Below are 19,250 nucleotides of genomic sequence, written 5' to 3'. Positions count from 1 at the left end.
TCTCTTAAATTCATCAAAAGAAATGTTCAGACAACAAACAAAAAGGTCAAAGAGAAAGCCTATAACACCTATGTCTGTCCACAACTCGAGTATTGCTCATCCATCTGGCACCCCTGGCAAAAGTCCCTCTCATACAAAGTCGAAAAGGTGCAAAGATCAGCTGCACGGTTTATCTTTAACGACTATAATTATACAGGCAGTGTAACCCAGATGATTAACACCCTAAACTGGCAAGCTTTAGAACAACGGCGCATACAATCTTCTCTCATCTATTTTTACAAAATCCGAACGAATCATGTATGCGTCGACCATAACCATCTAACTCCGACCAGAAACCTGAACTACCTAATTCCACAGTCCCGTACTCAATACCACATGAACTCCTTCTTCCTCCGTACAATCAGACTATGGAATGGCCTTCCTCAATATGTACAGTCCAGCCCCAGCCTCAACATATTTGCTGAGCGGCTGGCTACTGTACATCTGCAGTAACTTCCTTCACTATGTTTTTAACTTAGCACCTGTAGTAATTTTTATTCTTTGCACCTAATGAGTTTTCTCATTTTTAACACTGCCCAGACAAGCGCCTTCCAGTCATAATCGTTAATGATTGTTGGAAGTATCATGTAGATGTAAATAAAATCAAATTATTTTGTTCTATCTATACTGAATTTACGATTCCAAACAGTTGCCTAAAGTGTACTTTTTCATTGTATATTCGGTTTTTAATCTTAGACCAATGTTTTTATACAAATTTGAATTTGTGAACTTCTCCAGACAGAACTTGAAGAAAACTTGTTGTTTTTTTTCCCGTGAAAACGTAACGAAATTTGTAACTTACTCCTAAATATTTTTTTTTTATTATGTTTGATCAAATAGCTGTAAAATAAAAATAAAATGTATTTTATCATTCTTTGGTTTGATAACAAATATCTTTCTTTTCATAAAAATGCTAAAATAGGTATATCTTTTAAAATTGTCACATATTATTTTTATAAACTAAAATACACACTGTTTCCCCTTTTCACTAATAGATACACTTGACTTTCCGATAAACAATAGAATATCGATTTTCACAAGGTAGCAGATAACCGAAATACGTAAATCCTGTGATCTTGCCTAAGGGAAACAATCCAAATATGCACGAATTGCCAGGTAATCAAGGGAGGCTACAATGTAAAATTGGCTATGAAAGCTGGCAATGGTTTGCAAATGCATTTTTCTTACAATACATTACGTTTTTAGCAAACTCGGGATAGTCTGTAATTGAAACCCTTTATTTGCATGAGTCAGCCTGTGGAATCGATATTTATCAATTTTGGAAAGTAATTGGCAAATACAAGAAAACTGTCATTTACCACAAGAAAGATATATTCAACATAAACAAACATGATGCAGAAAAATATTTCTCAAGAAATTTATCATTCAAGGGACCACATATACTAAGTGTACCTGAAAATCAGACAACCAAGCACTGATAAGTTTGAGAAGTGTATGCTAACGATGAAAAATTATTTCGAAAATTCAGTTACACAAAATGTATTTGATTTTGTTATCAATAGATTGCCTATATAATTACATAGGCTACCAATGGTCTACAAAATCAAATTGAGCTTTCACAATGCGACCTTCTGCTATAATGGATACATTACATGTGAAGAGACAGTATAGTCCTGTTCAATAAGGTTGTTACTTCCCTTGCGTGAGTTGTCGTTCTTGATAAAAACTACTTCCGGTGAGCAAATAAGATCAGAAAATGCCGACGGACGAAGGAATTGATGAATCTATTGACTTTTACAAACATTCAGTGCGTGAACTGAGGGTTTATTGAAGAGATAGAGGTACACATGTGCTAGGAAATAGGCCATTATTAATAAAACGTACTAAAGGACTTGTTAATTTAGGTATGAGGCCACTTTGTGAAGTACATATCGAGGACGATCAACATTACAAACAACGACAGATAGAACTTTTTAAATGTGTACTCCTCTTGGAGAGAAAATACCTGAGCACAAGACTTCTTTGTATAGACTTTGAACGGACATTCTGTTGAAAGGTCCATCTAATTTGCGTTTGGAATGAAATGCTGCCAAAATTAATTTCATTCTACAAAGTAGCATTCATTTAAGAATTGTTTTCAGAGCGTGTATAACGGGGAAGATCTTTGTATTAAAGTTGAAAAAGACTGAATACTTGTCAACAACCACGAACATGTAAATGTTAAATTTCATTATGTCTTTCTGTAAACAATGTTTCAATGACTTGTTACTAAATACTTAACTGTCTAACTTTTGAACTATTTCTATGTGAATAATTAAATGTCATAAGGTAGTGGGTATTTTTAGTTTATTTTAGCAGCTTCTTCGTCCTAAAATGGAATTTACCTACATACTTATCAAGAAGAGCTATTCCGTCCCTTAAATAGTTAAAATATTTTACCAAACACAATATGACATATTATTTTCCTTGTATTTTTTCACAACTAGCTGACTTTTTTCGTGAAATCGAGAGAATTCTTGAAATAGTTTTTAACTTTTTAAAACAAAACCAAAACAATCGTCAAATGGAGTAATTTCAATATCACTGAGATGGCATAATGACTGGGGAGGGGGGGGGGGGGGGTTAGCTTATGATCAGTATATTAACTGTCTGAAAAGGACTATCTGTAAATTCAGCGAACTTTTTGTCACTTTGGAAAAAGGTCCGGTACCGACTGAATTGGGAAGACTGCAGCATATAAAGAAGGAAAACAATCTCTGAAATTAATATTCCACTATGAAATAAAACTTTGTTTCCCCTCGTGCTACCTACCACTTAAAATCCTACAGTCTAAAAATGTTTTGGCGAGCAGGACTAAATCCTTTTCTAAACTTACTAGATGTTCAAAGTTCAAAGGTAGTGACTGGTTTAAAATATATATCTACATTCGGATAAGTAACTTAAGGACAGTACGTCTTTAGGTCAAAGTGATAAATGTGGCTGTTTAAATGAGGTTCAAACTATCCTGAAATTGAACACTGGAAATTGACTGCTTTAACCAGGTTCACTTTAGGGAACAAAGGTCTTCCTGCATATTAACAATTTTTAATCCTGTTGAACAGTTTCTTTAATGACAGCAGGGTGTGTGAAGGGGCATATTTTTCATTGTTAAAAAAACTTTGATAACAAACATACTTTATTTCTTAAATTTAACATCTAAAGCATTTATTCAGTGAATCAACAAAATATTTACACACACATATATATATATATACACATGAAAACTGTCGTACCTTTAATTATTTCTAATAACTTTACATTTTTTCAAAGCGACTTATTCATACTTTTAAGTGAAATTTAATTCCCATGTGGACACCAGAATTTACATGCTCTCTTGTGGCTGCCCACTCGTATAAATATTACATATGATGTTCCAATCTGTGAAATGTATTTTAATTTTAAATTGAAACAATCAAGTATCCGCTCTGTAAGTCTGTAATACTTCTGAAATATTTAAGAGGAAATCCGCACTCGCTTCACTTTTTAACAATGTCTGGCATTTATTTCAACTTCTTTAAAATGGTCTTTCCTAGTATCAGCTATACATGTATTTAATGAAATTTTGTTTCGAATAAGATCAGTAAGGCTGAGAATTTTCTTTCAGATCCTGCATAAAACTAGGATATCAGGACACTCATGATTTCAATTATTTAATATTGCAGTCAAAGTAACAGAATTTCTCACATAATTGATAATGCAAGATTAGATCAGATGACAAGCTGTTTACACTTTTATCAATTATTATATAAACATGATAAATATTCAATTTCTGTCAACAGATTGTTATCAGCAATTTGTTATATATGCCTGTTCGGTTAATCATGTTTGTTCCCCAATATTTTTAATGTATGCTGATCTTATCTTTTAGCACTGAAGAGTTCACAAGGGGAGTAATAAATCAGGGGAGATAACAACCCTTATTGAACAGGACTATTGCATTCGACGTTTTCCTTGAAGTATTTGTTAGATCCAGGAAGAAAAACGCATCAAATATTCGGTTCAGTAAAAGGGTTAAACTGATTTGTAGAACTGGCATATATATATAATATCTATAATTGGAAAGAAAATAAAAACGAAAAGGACAAAAACTCAAACGATAGAATATTTTTCACAAAATGTATGGTTGTGACTGAAAGGGGAAAGGAAAGGAAGAAAAAAGAAAAGGAAAAGCAATGCCCAAATACCGGTGAATTTGATATGTTTGAATCATTGGAGAAATCTCTTGCTGCTTGATATATAAGATTGTACTAATGTAAAAATTAAATTATCTTGAACTGTTATTGCTGGGTCCCCAAATTATAGTGTATCCAGGTTTATGTTAAAATTTTAAAGACTGTCAAGCAGAATTGTACGAATGTCATTATAAAACCTACAGTCGAAGAAGAAGTAAAAGTTTCTGTCCTTTTTTCCACAGTTGCACAAAGGTGTAGGGGATATGTTTTTAAGAAACAGATGATATTTGAGAGAACTACATTTTGTACGAAGACATGTGTGGAGGACCTGTAGTTTCCTTGTACCAACGTAGTAGTAGGGTGGAATTTTGTTTTTGTCTTTGTTCAGGAAGCTTAATGATGCAGATTGTCGAACATTTAGAGGCAGTAAGTACATCCAGTCTTAGTCCAGGATGAAACATTTAAATTTTGGAGAGCCTTATTCAAGTCGATCCTTTTTCATTCTGAATGCTATTTATAAACAAAAATATATATACTTCTGTTTATTTGTATATGAAATAACAAATAAGTTTAGAATTGTGAACACCTAACACTGCCCTTTTTTATAAACAATGTTTATGTTAAATGTATTCAAAGAACACGTTTAAATCTCAAGCACCTTAATAAGCTAATCATAACACAGTGCCCAAGAGCATCCTTTCAAAGGACAAGATCCAAACCGAATATGAATTTGGCTTTAAATCAGGATAAAAAATTATCAAGTTCCATTTTCTTTCCTTCACTTTCACTGGCCGCTTACCTGGAATATTTACAATGGTTCTAACATAACACTGCTACGAATCTGCCCGAAATATCGCTCTTTTTGAGCCAGGTAACCTCAAGGGCATGCATCATTAATAGATAATTATAATTACATGCATCTCGCTCTGTGGCAGAGAAAAACCAGCATGATAGTAAGCATGATTAGATAATGATCTTTAGATTGCTTATGATAAGGAGAACACATTTCTCTTATATGAGTTTGCAATAGAAAATTGTTTGTTTTATATACATAAGTAAAAATAGATAAACATTTTTCTTTTTAAAAACAGTTTTATTTTCCATTTTAGTATGATAATAAAATAGTATTAACAAGAGTAATAAATTGAAACAAAGTTTTATCTACAATAGAAATGATTTATAAAGATATTTTCACTACAAAACAATTGGTTAATGCATATATATATAAAAAAAGACTTATTCTTAAGTATGAAATGCATGAATAATTGATATATGGTGACACATTTCTTTTAAAAATGAAAATGATAAGAATGTCTGATAAGAACTTATTTAAATTGCTAAAAGTAAGATATGTGAACTGTGTATGACATCGATATATACATATAAGATATTACAAATTCTAAACACCCGGACCTATATGTTGCCTTTCATAAATATTAAACATTATTTCACAGATAAACACACTACCAGAATACAAAAGTGAACAGGGCATTTCAAATTTAAAGTGCGTAAATAATTGTTAAGTCATTCATATATATTCGATGAAATAATGTAATGATATCAGTTAAAGAAAGCAGGGTATAACTATAAATGCTGTTGTTTGTATGTCTTTATGTATGATTTATACATAAAATATTTAATAGATCTTCTAACATGTTATTTTGCTATATCCTGAAAACAGCTAAATAAGTTTCGTGAAGCATATTACAAAATTTTCTAATTATTCTCCAGTTAAAGGATTTAAAATGATGTACTTTATGATCTACTTTAGGATGGATATTTACAAACTCAATACAGTGTTAATTAGAACTCTTCATTGTAAAAAAGTATACGAAAATTGGTTGTATTCCTCAAAATATCCTGGGCTGCTCGAGTTGCAGTTTTTGCTTTTAGACAATGTCACGATCCCTGCCATTAAGCATGAGCGGTGTGCTAATCTTTGATTTTAAAAGATTACCTCCGTAATATGTAGTACAAATGTGACAAACAAAATAGATTAACCCTGGAATATAGCAAGAGAACGTATCTCTTGCCTAAAACATTCACTAAATCTCAATTTTCTGGGAGATTGAGACCCCCTCCCTCACCTACATCATACTCTTTTTAAATAATGCCACTCGTTGAATACATTACGAGAATACTGGATTCATTTACAACCTCTTCCTAGAATACAAAATAATAAACAAGGAAAGATGAACAAGAATAGTCAAATGCATTGCAGAATTTTACTGTCTGACAAGGGTACAGTTATTTATATATAAAAAAGTTTTGACCCTGTTTTTTTACATATAAAATCTAATCATTTTCATTTCGCTGATTGTGGTTATTGATACATACACAGAATGTCAAAGGCAGCCTGTACAAATAATGAGATAACATAAGATAAGAATAATTAGTATAATTGCAGTGGTGCTGACTTTATAATCAAGCTTATTGCTAGCAATCATAAGCCCTCAGTAAGAACCTAATTAACACCTTGGTGTGAGAAGAAAAGAAATTTTGTAGTATTTTTGCTTTTCCTTGGCTTGTTCTATGGGCTGATAATTGGTAAATAATCTAACCCGCCCCCTTGCCCTCAAAAACGTTTTTTTTTTAATATATACATGCCGAGTTAGCTTTGACGGGCAAATAGAAGTAAACATGGTACACAATCTTTGACTTGGAATGTTAATAATAGTTTTATCTTTATTTGTCAGGTATCAAAGGCAACCAACAAATAAAAACAGAAATTCATACACTGATAACTTATAGAAAATATCGTTATTTTAATTTGGACAGCATTTCCTCTCTGCATTTAGCTCTATAGAACCCTACATGGTACTCATTGATTTCGGAGTTTTCGAAACATTTACGGACCGTTTTCAAAGCTTTCGACGTATGTCCCTTTCTATACTGCAAGTCACATAATGCAATCAAGTAATCCACATTTTGCACTAATGGTATTTCCTTCATATTCACTTCTTCCATACTCTTGATAATGTCTTCAGCTTCTGTTACTTGTTCATTGGATACTTCCTCACAAGTGTTGAAATCATGACCACAACCAAGTAGAGCATATACTTGCTGACACTTTGCCAGCACTAGTCTTCTCAGTGTTTCTGCACTCTTCTTCCCGTTATGGTCTTCCTTAAAAATCTTCACAGATTGCTTTGCTTTTTCAACTGCTTTTAATCTAAAGCTTTCCTCAGCAATGTTATTGCTCTGTTTAGGACCTCGTCTAGGCAAATTGTAGCACATTGTCATGTAATATCTGGAATAATCAAAATACAAGTATCCTAATGTCTCCAATGGAAAGTCAGCTGAGCTCATGAAATCGCATTCAAAACTATCTATGCCGTCTTCAAGCAAACGTTTCAAATCATCCAAAGACGTATTTGTATTGGCGAGAAGACAATACCACGTGATGTATGTGACGAGCTTACAAAACAGCCTAAGTCCTAAGTCATCTGACTTTATTACTCCCAAAATTGCCCATTTTAGACAGTTTTCTGCTGGTTTCGCCTTGCCCTGGTATAAAAAGTCGCACGCTAACATGCCGTTTTCTAATGCTACAAAACCAGGTCCGTCACTTTCGAAGATAGCATTATCATTCAAACTTCTTCTTTTACTGACCAAGAGCGATAAAGCATGTTCTTTTCTCACTAGGTCCTTTAAACTGTCTACGTTTACAGTGTCATAGGACAAGCACATCAAATGTAAAGTACGTTCTACCAAGTCGAAACTCAATGGAGAAATTTGCTCCGGTGTGGAACAAATGAAATATATTTTTACCCCATAGGGTATGACTTTCACAGCCATTGCTTTATCGGCCACTTTCGCTGCAGAAATTATTGAGTTTGATTCTGTTTTATCACGGCAATAAAACTCAGACTCATGTAATTCTAGAGTCATACCATATCTTTTCTCAGAAAACTGAATAATAGCTGGAAGAAATAGACAAACAGTTTTGTCGCCTGATCCACCGCAAATAATTCCAACTAACTCTATTACATTGTCTTCTTTTCTTTTGAACGCTACGGCGGTACCACTTTCACCTTTTACGGCAAAAACACCACTCTCACTTTTGACGAGAAATTGTCCATTTTCTGGTTTAGACTCTTCATGTTCCCGCTCAGAAACAATAATTCCATAATTGGGTGTACCACATTTGCACACTTCATAAAGTTTATCGCTAGGTCTGTATTTAAATATTTCTTTATTATGAATGCTTTCAAAAGGACCAGAATAGATACAAACACGTTGATCTACGTTCTCTTTATTACTTAACTGATCTTTTATAGAGGAATCAATCTCTATCAATCCAATATCTAAACTTTCATAATCCAAAGTTTTAACTGATGTGCCAAATTGGATAAACTTGTTTTTGTTTGACATTTTAATATCAATTTTGTCTGTTTGAAGGGTAATATGTCGGTTTGTTAAGCCATAAACTTTTCCTGTTTTGGCATCCCTGACATAAAAGGCAATGCTTGCGGAGTGGTTCTCTGTCGATGCCTTAGTTTGGTCTTCTTTATTTAAAGTTTGAGTATCTGAAGAATTCTCAACTGACAGAAGAGTTTGGTCATAACTATTACATGTTTGTTCTTCATCCTCGGAGTCAGTCTCCTCTGAAAATATGATCTTACATTTAGGAATTAGTTCCAAATGCAATTGAAAATGTGACAAAATTGAGTAAACATGGAACATTTGAGGTAAAATTTGTTATATTTAGAAAATGTTTAAACTCCAATTAACATTAAAAAATTCAAATTAACATTTTAGGGAAGGATGTTGATTATTTAAATCGCTTTCAGTTCAACGTCGCGCAATACAAGTGATCAAGTTAGCATATTAAAACCAACGGGTTGCGCGTATTGACAATAAGAACACACCAAAATCCTTCAATGTATACGTCTATCGGCAGTGTTTTGAATTTTTTTAACTTGAGGCATGTCATTTAAGATTATTTATGTAACAATGTACGCACGTTTACTGTTTCACCAAAATACACATTTGCACTAAAGTCTACAATATCTGTTTAATAGCAAACAATTAAAACCTATCATATTACAGGTGCGCAAATCGGTGAATTATATCGAATGCATGTAACGCAATTATATCTGTGTGCTTTGTAAAGAGTATCGGCGAAACTAAGTCATTGGGATTCCAAGAGCAAAGGACGAGAAACAAGTAACATATCTAACAATAAAATGTAATCTCAAGAATATATTCGCCTAAAACATCTCTTATCTCACTGTGATCGAATTGTAAAATGTAGGACTCCAAGCAGCATTGAACACAGTCCAGATTGATAACCTTTCAAATCCGCACCCCAAAACACTCCTAATACAATACAAATTCGCTACTTTTACTGAAATTACAGACAAGACGTCTTTATAGGATAAACGGGAATCAAAACAAAGTTGAGCCGCGCCATGAGAAAACCAACATAGTGCGTTTGCGACCAGCATGGATCAAGACCAGCCTGGGCATCCGCGCTGTCTGGTCAGGATCCATGCTGTTCGCTTTCAAACCCTATTGCAATTAGAGAAACTGTTAGCGAACTTTATGGGTCCTGACCAGACTGTGCGGATGCGCAGGCTGGTCTGGATCCATGTTGGCCGCAAATGCACTATGTTGGTTTTCTCATGGTGCGGCTCAGGTAGATGTATCCTTAAAAGCAGACACTGAATGTGATGTTAAACTTTACCTTTGCCAACTATATATTACGTATTGGAATTCAGTCACTATAACTATTGTCACTGTGATAATTCATCTGGATTCTGCGAAATTTATAATTCAAATGTATCATTAGGGCAAATTTAGTTTTAGCCTATTTAAATCAATTTAGATACTTTTAAGCATGGTATAAATGCACTTTTTGCTTAGGGTGCCATGAACGAGTTTAAGATACACATACAGTATTCAATCTCACAAACAAACAAAAAAGAGAAAATAAAATAATACTGAAATTGTGCATATATATCTGTTATATTGATAATTTTAAACCGTTTACATTAATTTGTATCATAACGAAATGTAAATTGAGAATTTCTAACCTTCTGTACTACACGCTTCATCCATGATACTATTTTCTTCCGTCACTAATATTTCTCCATGATAAATATCTGAACAATCTGATATTTAACTGATTACAGATAATGCTTATTGCTAGATCGATTGTCATATTTATAGAATATGGAAACAACCGGAATACTTAACGAAACTGAAAGAGCTCATATTATTGTCTTCTTTGTAACCCTAGTATTACCAAGGTAAAAACGTTTTAAAAGGAGATATAACACTATCATAAATTAATTTGGAATATGCTGACACAACATTGACCTACGACTATTTATTTATTTGTGGAAGCAATCAATGATTTATATTCTTCCGCATATAAATTACTATTTTAAAACCTTGATCATTTGTTACGTCAAATCATTAACTAATCAATAAGGCATATGAGCCGTCCCATGAGAAAACCAACATAGCGGCTTTGCGACCAGCATGGATCCAGACCAGCCTGCGCATCCGCGCAGTCTGGTCAGGATCCATGCTGTTCGCTAACGGCTTCTCTAATAACAATAGGCTTTAAAAGCGACCAGCATGGTCAGGATCCATGCTGGTCGCAAAGTCACTATGTTGGTTTTCTCATGGCCAGGCTCATATAGATTTTTTGTTGGGTATAACGTCACACCGACAAAATTAAATTTCATATGGTGACTTTCCAAGAAGACCCCAAATGCACCTACGTGCATTATTTTATCACAGTAGGGCACCTGGGTAGAGCCACCGATCTTCCGAAAGCCAGCTGGATGGCTTCCTGAGAAGAAGAATGCAACATCCCAAGTCAGGCTCGAACCTACCTCGGTAACGAGCAAGTGATTCTAAGTCAGCGACCTTAACTACTCGGCTTTCAAGGCCCCTCAACAGATGTATAGAATCTTGATGTTTGAATCAATAGTATGACAAACAGATATGACTAACATTCAAATTTTTTATTGTTTATTATTTACATTCACTATTTGTTTTGTATCGTATAAACAGCATTACAGTTTGTGAGTTTGTACGTAAGATCTGACATTATTCAGAAAAACAAAAACATGAATAAAACGGCGTCGTTCGATAAAAGTCTTTCAAAGCTGGACACCAAAATTTAAAATAGATAATTGAATTATAGTTAAAGCTATTTTTTCTGATGATAAAGATTAAAACTGAATAGACACGACTTTATGACTTTTCCGGAATTTAAGGATACTTCAAATAAAAATCAGGAACTGTATTTTTTTCAGAAGGTGACTTACAATTTAGTATAGTCGGGTCCGTTTACCTAAACAGTTTAGATGTTGAAAAGTTCGATATTCCAACATTTATTTTAATTTTCTGATACTCGTGAAAAGGAAACTACTTATTCTTTTAGCAAGCAACTGTAAGAACATAAAACTGATATGAAAATTGATTTTTTGTGAGTTAAACCACATCGGAACTTCAAGTCATCCAAGAACTGCTAGCGCGATTCGAGTTTTTTGCAAGAAGTTTGCAATGTGGTTTATACCTGTCCAAACGCATAAAAATAGTTAATTACCATTATGAATTATCAAACTACAAACACATCTAGCATTACATGTGTAATTAAGTCGCCATAAAACATTTCAACATGTTGATAATGTCTTAATAACTGCCAGAAGTTTGACCACACGGATACATATGTGGACAGAAAATTATGACAACAGTTTCAGGCCTGGTCCAAAAACGTTTTACATCCCTACAACCAATAACATATTGGAGAAATTGTTAATGCACAATTCTCTTGGATATAAACCTTTTCTGAATTTTCCTTTCAAAGAAAAACATGTAACACGGTATTCAGTTATTTTCCGCACCCAGTAAAGGAAATTACTTGACTACGTCCAGGCAAGGCATAGTAATATAAAAAAACGAACATATTACGTAATTAAAACGCTAATCGGTGGACTTTGTCCATACTTTTTGCATAAATTTTGTTACAAATATGCAGTGTGATGAATTGGACGTTCATTTATTCAGTAAGAGATTGACATTCGGGATTTAGTACTTTATTTTATTTTCAAAGATGTGTCAGACGTTAGAATAAGTTGGCAAAGAAAGAAAGGGTGTCACAATCCTTCAGATCAGTATGTAGCGTGTCGGGTTTTGGAACTTAGCTCTGGAAGATGAAGTGAACAAAACAAAGTTTCGAGAAAGACCAATATATTCACTACAAGAAAAGACAGATGATGTACTACAGTTACTGGATACAGATCCCGGGTTTCTGTTCACATGCAGAAGGATAATAGTAATGTTGAAAAAATTGAATAAAAGCAAAAAGCAATATGATTGAACAGACGAGACAGAGCGCAAAAGATAACATTTACATGTTGCTTCTTGCTAGGTGGATGCTAGTGTATAAGAGAAGATGTGTTGTTGAAAGTCAAGTCATTGTCATAAATACACAATCTAATGCAAACAGGGACATAGTTGATTTAGATGGATGTAAAAATAAAATTTGTACTCGTAAAAGATTTGTTTTCAGTTTTAACGCCGTTTTTCAACAGTATTTCAGTCACTCGTTAAAGAAGAAATCTAAACATGAATTGAATGAGAAAAGATCTCATGTCGGTTGATGAAGACTGCTTATTCAATCTTATATTATTGTTAAAATGAATCAGCATTAGAGGATAATGCAGTTGTAACTTACATGAAGAGATCAACAATGGTTATTAAAATTGTGCGTGTTCATCCATGAGAATAAGCATAAAAAGAAGAAGAAACTAGTGAAATTAAACTACTAAACATTGTTTATAGAGATATATATTGGGGGTAAAATAAGAGCTGAACGAAAAATGATGATTTAAGGATGTAAGATTGACAACTGCGAGAATCTTATATTAGTGCATATAAGTAAAGAAGCATATAGACTTCTTTCGCATTCACACATCGAAACTGTATCAGTTTTAAATGTATTAAAATTTTCAAGCACATTAACTGATCAAGTAGATACACTGTAATGTCTTTTAGTCAAGTCAAAAATCAAGTCAAAAACCTTTTATTTCACTCATTTCATTTATATTTTGCATAATTTATATTTCCGATACGTGTTTAAATACCGTATAACGATCACATCATTAATCAGATATTTTGATGTTATATCTTGAACATGTACAGGAACAAAAGGCATGATTCACAAGAATGTAAATTATATTAAGCCAAATTCACGTCTGACTCAATTAAAAATCTAATCCGTACATTGTTTGTAGTTTAATTCGAGAAGTACTTATAAGAATATAAACGTTGTGTGTAATTTCTTTATTAGCACGGATATCTTGTTCGGCGTGTTATGTTTGATATAAAAATATAATATGTATATCAAAATATCAAGATTCTTTCTTGTATTTGGACCAACGCAAAGATATGTTTAATATGGTTGCTATGTATAGACAGTACAGTTACTAAATCGTAAATATTCAACGCAGAGCGTGTGCTAAGTAGATTAATCATACCACGCGTAGATTAGATTTTTATTTGGCAAATGCTTCATAAATTGGTTAAAGTTGTTTAGGGGTAAAACAAATTGTTCCCGGTATCCCGACCTACCCTTAATTTTTGGCCCGACCCTAAATGTTTTTATGGTCTTGGAGATTCTTTTTTTTAAAAGCTGCACTTTTATGCTTTAAACGTGGTCAGAGATGTTAGAAATCAACTTACTGATGTTCTAAATTATTTGTATTTATTTTTTGACACAAAAATAATTTCTGAAAAGTCTGACTTAATGAATAAAAAAGAATTAGAAAAAAGGTTTTGACATACCTACCCTAATGTTTTTGAGCATGTTACTGGAAACAAAGAATTTTTTAGGCCTTATATTTAACTTAAGTATTACTTCTATTCTTAGTTGTACTAGTTGCATGTGTGCTAAGACTATCAGAATATACCGGTACAAGCAAATACTCAATAGATAGCACAATGGTAGATTGGATCCCTATATAGTATAAGTTTATAAGTCTGTGAAAGATTTCCATGCTGTAACTGACTAGATACTTATTAGTATGATATAGTAACTTGTGCTTATATATCGAGGGTTGAACGCAATACTGTCGTAAGTCCTTCTTTATTTTATAGGAGTAACTACAGTATTGCGTCCAACCCTCGATATAGTCTGTTGTCAGTACTGTATCTTGATGATTGCTAGAATAGTTAAAACGAAATTAACGTTCATGCATAGCACTACTTCAACAGTGCTGAGTTTCTACTTGATATAAAAACAAAAACAAAAACTAGAACATTCAACATTAACAACAATTACACATGAACTAATCAATTCTTCAACAATTTGATACATGTGAAAGAGATCATATAAGGAACGAAATTAATAAATACTGTGGCTTCGAAAAGTACAACTTAAGTTTTCTTAAGATATTTTAACGCGCAAACAAAAATACAGATATAAATATTTTCCAAGACAATACATTACCATTACAAAAGTAGGATATACATATTGAATACATATTCAATAAAGCGTAATTACAAGTGCATGAGTATATATACACATGTAGGTCCATATAAGCGTACACCGACATATTTATGCGTACACGTATAAAAAAAATACACGCTGACTACATATTAATGCGTGCACGCATCTTTTTGTACGTGCAAGTATATTTTGAAAATTAAGTGCATACAAAACAATTTCGATCAAAATCGTTAACCATAGGTAAGCATACCAATCAATGATAATGGTCATAGCTATGACCTAACATAAAATGTTGCGTCAAAACTGTATACTAATAGAGATATAACAACACTAACTTTCAGTCGTGTTCAGAATTGACCTTCACTAACATTACACCGTCTGATGTACAACAGCTACTGATTTTCTAACATTTAAAAAATGCTCTTGTAGTGTAGAAGATGAAGCTGTGCTGTTTCGTAAGATATACCTTCCAGATAAACCATTCGTTTTGTGTGAAGCCCTCGCCGTGAACTTACGCTGTCTGACTCGGTAAGAAGTAAATTTATCAATTATATGTCTTGGACCTCAAGGTCGATTAGGTTTACCACAACGTGGAACTGATCAATTTCAGATAGATCCCTGGTGACATTCATTTTTTTACATGTTTCCATGATTTTTTGTGTTTTCGATTTTTTTTTGTTTCAGGTGTTCCGCTAGAATATTATTAAGATGGCTGTACTGGTCGGAAAAGTCAGCAACAAGTTTTAATTGTTTCACACTGGTTTTGAGTCTATCATTTTTAGGTTTTGATTTAAGATTTTCTGTTTCAATTAATTTTACTTTCTCTTGAAACCAAGAATGAACCCTTTCAACAATATCTTTCGCAGACAAGCTTACTGCTTCTTTTACTATTTCAACGATGTCGTTCTGAAACGAAGACTTTGATATTATAGAAGTTTTCACTAGAGTATCCCAGCTGATTGAAACAACATTTTTTGTTGTGCTAGAAACGTAATTCATAGTTTGCGCTGCAGTGCGATATCATTCGAGTCAAAACTGTGCAATGGCAAATCTTTTTAGGCCAGAAGTTAGAACTGACATTGTAAAGATTTTTTGCACAAAACTGTATGTAAAGTTTGTCCAGAGTGTATTAGCTGTCGCGTAAAGTTAGCGTGAAAATATTTACTTTTCTTTAAAACAAACATTACAACAAGATATTGCCAAATCAAACTTGTCAGTTCGTGACTGTAATTCTTTTCATATATCCAGGATAAATTTCAACCTCCAAATTTGTCACAAAATCATATCATTTTCTCTTTTTCAAATCCCACTAAGAACCCCCGCCGCCCCAATTACACACATTACAGGTATCTAAGTGATTCTAAAGGAAACCCTCTTACGCTCCTGAAGTCGCATTCTAAACTTTCCTTGCAATCTTCAAGCAAAACTTTCAATTCGTCTAAAGAAGTATTATTATTTTTGACATTACAATACCACTTGATATATGTAATGAGCTTACATAACAACCTAAGTCCTAAATCATCTGACTTTACAACGCACAAAATTGCTTTCTTTAGACAGTTTTTTGCTGCTGTCGCGTTACCCACATTCAAAAACTCGTAGCTAACATGCCACTTTCTATTGCAACATAATCAGGTCTGTCATTTTCGAAGATGGCGTTATCATTCAAACTCAACCTTTGACTGATCAATAGGGATAAATCGTGTTCTCTTTCTATCAAGCGCTCGTAATCCTCAACATTAACATTTTTATATGTCAACCATATCAAATCTAAAGCATGATGCACTAGGAGGAATTTGCTCCGGCGTTAACAAAATGAAATATATTTTTACCCCAAACGGTATACATTTAACAGCCGTAGCTTTATCGACCGCTTTCGAAACTGCTATAGTTAATCTTGATTTTGTTTTATCATCATAACTACCTCCATGATACTCATCATACAACTCTAAAATCATGTCGTGCCTGTTTTTATAAAATTGAAAAGCAGCTGGAAGAAACAGACAAACACTATAGTCGCCTGATCCACCGCAAATAATTACAATTAACTCTATTACATTGTCTTCTTTTCTTTTGAACGCTACAGCGATGCCACTTTCACCTTTTACTGCAAAAAACACTATTCTCACTTTTGACGAGAAATTGTTCATTTTCTGGTTAAGACTCTTCATGTTCCCACTCAGAAATAATAATTCCATAATTAGGTGTACCGCATTTTCACACTTCATAAAGTTTATCGGTAGGTCTGTATTTAAATATGTCTTTACTAAAAATGCTTTTAAATGGACCGGAATAGATACAAACACTCTGATATACGTTCCCTTTATTGCTTAACTGATCTTCTACAGCCTGATCAATCTCTATCAATCCTATATTAAAACTTTTTTTCATCCGACTAAACTGATGTGCCAAATCGGATAAACTTGTTTTTATTTGACATTTTAATATCAATTATGTCTGTATGAAGGGTAATATGACGATTTGTTTAGCTATAAACTTTTCCTGTTTTTACATCTCTGACATGAATGGCAACGCTTGCGAAGTGGTACTCTGTCGATTACTTAGTTTGGTCTTCTTTGATTAAAGTTTGAGTATCTGAAGATTCCTCATGCGACAAAAGAGGTTGGTCATAATTGCTAGATGCTTTTTCTTCATCTTATGAAATTCCTTTTGAAGCAAAGGATATACTAGTAGCAATTCAGCATAATAACAGCATATATGGTTTTATTCGTTCTGCTCATAGTGAGTGAGTTGGGTTTTACTGCGAATCGACACAAAATGGTCATATATCGCCGAGTGTTCTATTCATAGGAGGAAAGAAAACCCTAAAGAACCTTAACCACATGTTCTCAGTGCCTTTGTGTAAGATAGATCATTAAGAGATATACCATTATGGACCAGGCGAAACAGGCTAGAAGACAGATATAAAAGCAGCTCATTCCTGGTGGACTTAAGAAAAACTCTTTATCGTGGAGTCATTTGCCTGTTCCGTCAGATACAATCAAAGAAGAAAGCGCAGTATTTAAATGTAAATTTGCTATATGTAAAGCGCCTTTAAACGTGTTTATCATGAAAAGGGCGTTATATAAAATCTGGCTGGGATAATAATAATAATAACAATTATAATAACAATAATAATAATAATAATGAAATGCGTTGACTATCAAACGCGCGCTGTATCTCAAAACTGTCGAGACATCTTTTTAAAAAAATGTTGGGTTTTTTAGCTATAGAAATTTGAAAGACCCAAACTCTTGCGAAATTATACAACAAATATATTCATCAGTCATTCATCAGAGTAACCGAGCTGAGCGTTTACGATTTCTGACAATAAGAAAATGAAACCGACGTGTCATCAACATAATGCATTTGGCTACATCGACATCATGACATACATGATGAAACATCAGGTCTTTTTATATACATGTTTTATTGTTTTTGATTTTCTGGGACTCTGAACTTTATACAATCTAACTGTAAAAACATAATGAAGAATAATGAAGAAATGAAGAATTTACATGGTATATACTGAACAAAACAGTTACACCCCTCGCCCTACGCCCCAGCCCTCACCCACCCACTCCCACACACACACACACACACACATACACATACACACACACCACTTTGCTATTTTGCCAATGATTCTAAAAATAATGAATGCTCACTCTTGAAATTAGCTTAAACGTAGAACAATATATTGCTGATAACATTTTAAAAACAAAGACACCAAATTATTTTAGGACTGAAACCCATTTCGGAAACGTGACAAAAATACACTAAATTTCATCAGTAGCGATGAAGTAAAATATGACATCAAAAACAAAAGATGTCGTTGTCGTGCTCTATTGAAAAAGATCATTGGATATTTATGGTATGTAGGAAATCTAAAACTTCACTTCTGTATTCTTATAAATGGTATTCTTTCCGTTTCCTAAGCTATTTTCTAGCCCGCCCGCTTAGCTCAGTAGGTAGAGCGTCGGTCTACGGATCGCGGGGTCGTGAGTTCGATCCTCGGGCGGGGCGTATGTTCTCCGTGACTATTTGATAAACGACATCGTGTCTGAAATCATTAGTCCTCCACCTCTGATTCATGTGGGGAAGTTGGCAGTTACTTGCGGAGAACAGGTTTGTACTGGTACAGAATCCAGGAACACTGGTTAGGTTAAGGTACTTCCGCCAACTTGAATTTAGAGTGACATTCATTTGAGGTGTGAAAATATAGTGAACCAAAGCTTTCAAATGCAGCTGTTCCACAGCACAAAAACAGCTCAGTTTGCAAGACCTGAACTAAAAGTAGCTGTATAAAAAGTGATACTAAAATTTGGAAATAAACAAAGCAGATATTTTACCTGTATTTTTCCAAATTTTTGGTTAGATTTATAAATCCTTTCAAAATACTTTATTAAAAATTCATGAATGGCAAAAGTTAGTTCAAAGTTTCAATTAGTGCATAGGAGAATTGTCTTACTGAATAGAACTTAACTTATTACAAAATCTGTTTTCAAATCTGACCACTTCATGTATTAAAACGAAAATACATTTGTACATATTGCTATTTTCAACAT

The 19,250-nt window shown here is 33.5% G+C and overlaps 1 protein-coding gene across 1 annotated transcript; it reads right to left on the bottom strand.

Moving 5' to 3' along the window:
* Positions 1-6,878: 6,878 nt before the first annotated feature.
* Positions 6,879-10,434, bottom strand: LOC128555553 (uncharacterized). The gene is made up of 2 exons (XM_053538177.1): positions 10,250-10,434; positions 6,879-8,818 (listed from the first exon to the last, which is right to left on the bottom strand). Exons 1-2 carry the CDS (start codon positions 10,272-10,274, stop codon positions 6,972-6,974), a joined length of 1,872 nt encoding a protein of 623 aa, XP_053394152.1. The 5' UTR covers positions 10,275-10,434; the 3' UTR covers positions 6,879-6,971.
* Positions 10,435-19,250: the final 8,816 nt, after the last annotated feature.

The sequence above is a fragment of the Mercenaria mercenaria genome, chromosome 3 (genome assembly GCF_021730395.1).
Source record: "Mercenaria mercenaria strain notata chromosome 3, MADL_Memer_1, whole genome shotgun sequence".
NCBI classification, from domain to species: domain Eukaryota; kingdom Metazoa; phylum Mollusca; class Bivalvia; order Venerida; family Veneridae; genus Mercenaria; species Mercenaria mercenaria.
The sequence above is the reverse complement of the archived record's forward strand: the minus strand, read 5'-3'. Positions and strand labels throughout refer to the sequence as shown.

What these genes read in the sequence shown, in the direction of transcription:
- LOC128555553 (XM_053538177.1), bottom strand. Translation starts at nt 10,274, where the DNA reads ATGGATGAAGCGTGTAGTACAGAAG. An exon ending in TGAAGCGTGTAGTACAGAAG is followed by an intron (nt 8,819 to 10,249) that starts GTTAGAAATTCT and finishes TCATATTTTCAG; the next exon opens with AGGAGACTGACTCCGAGGAT.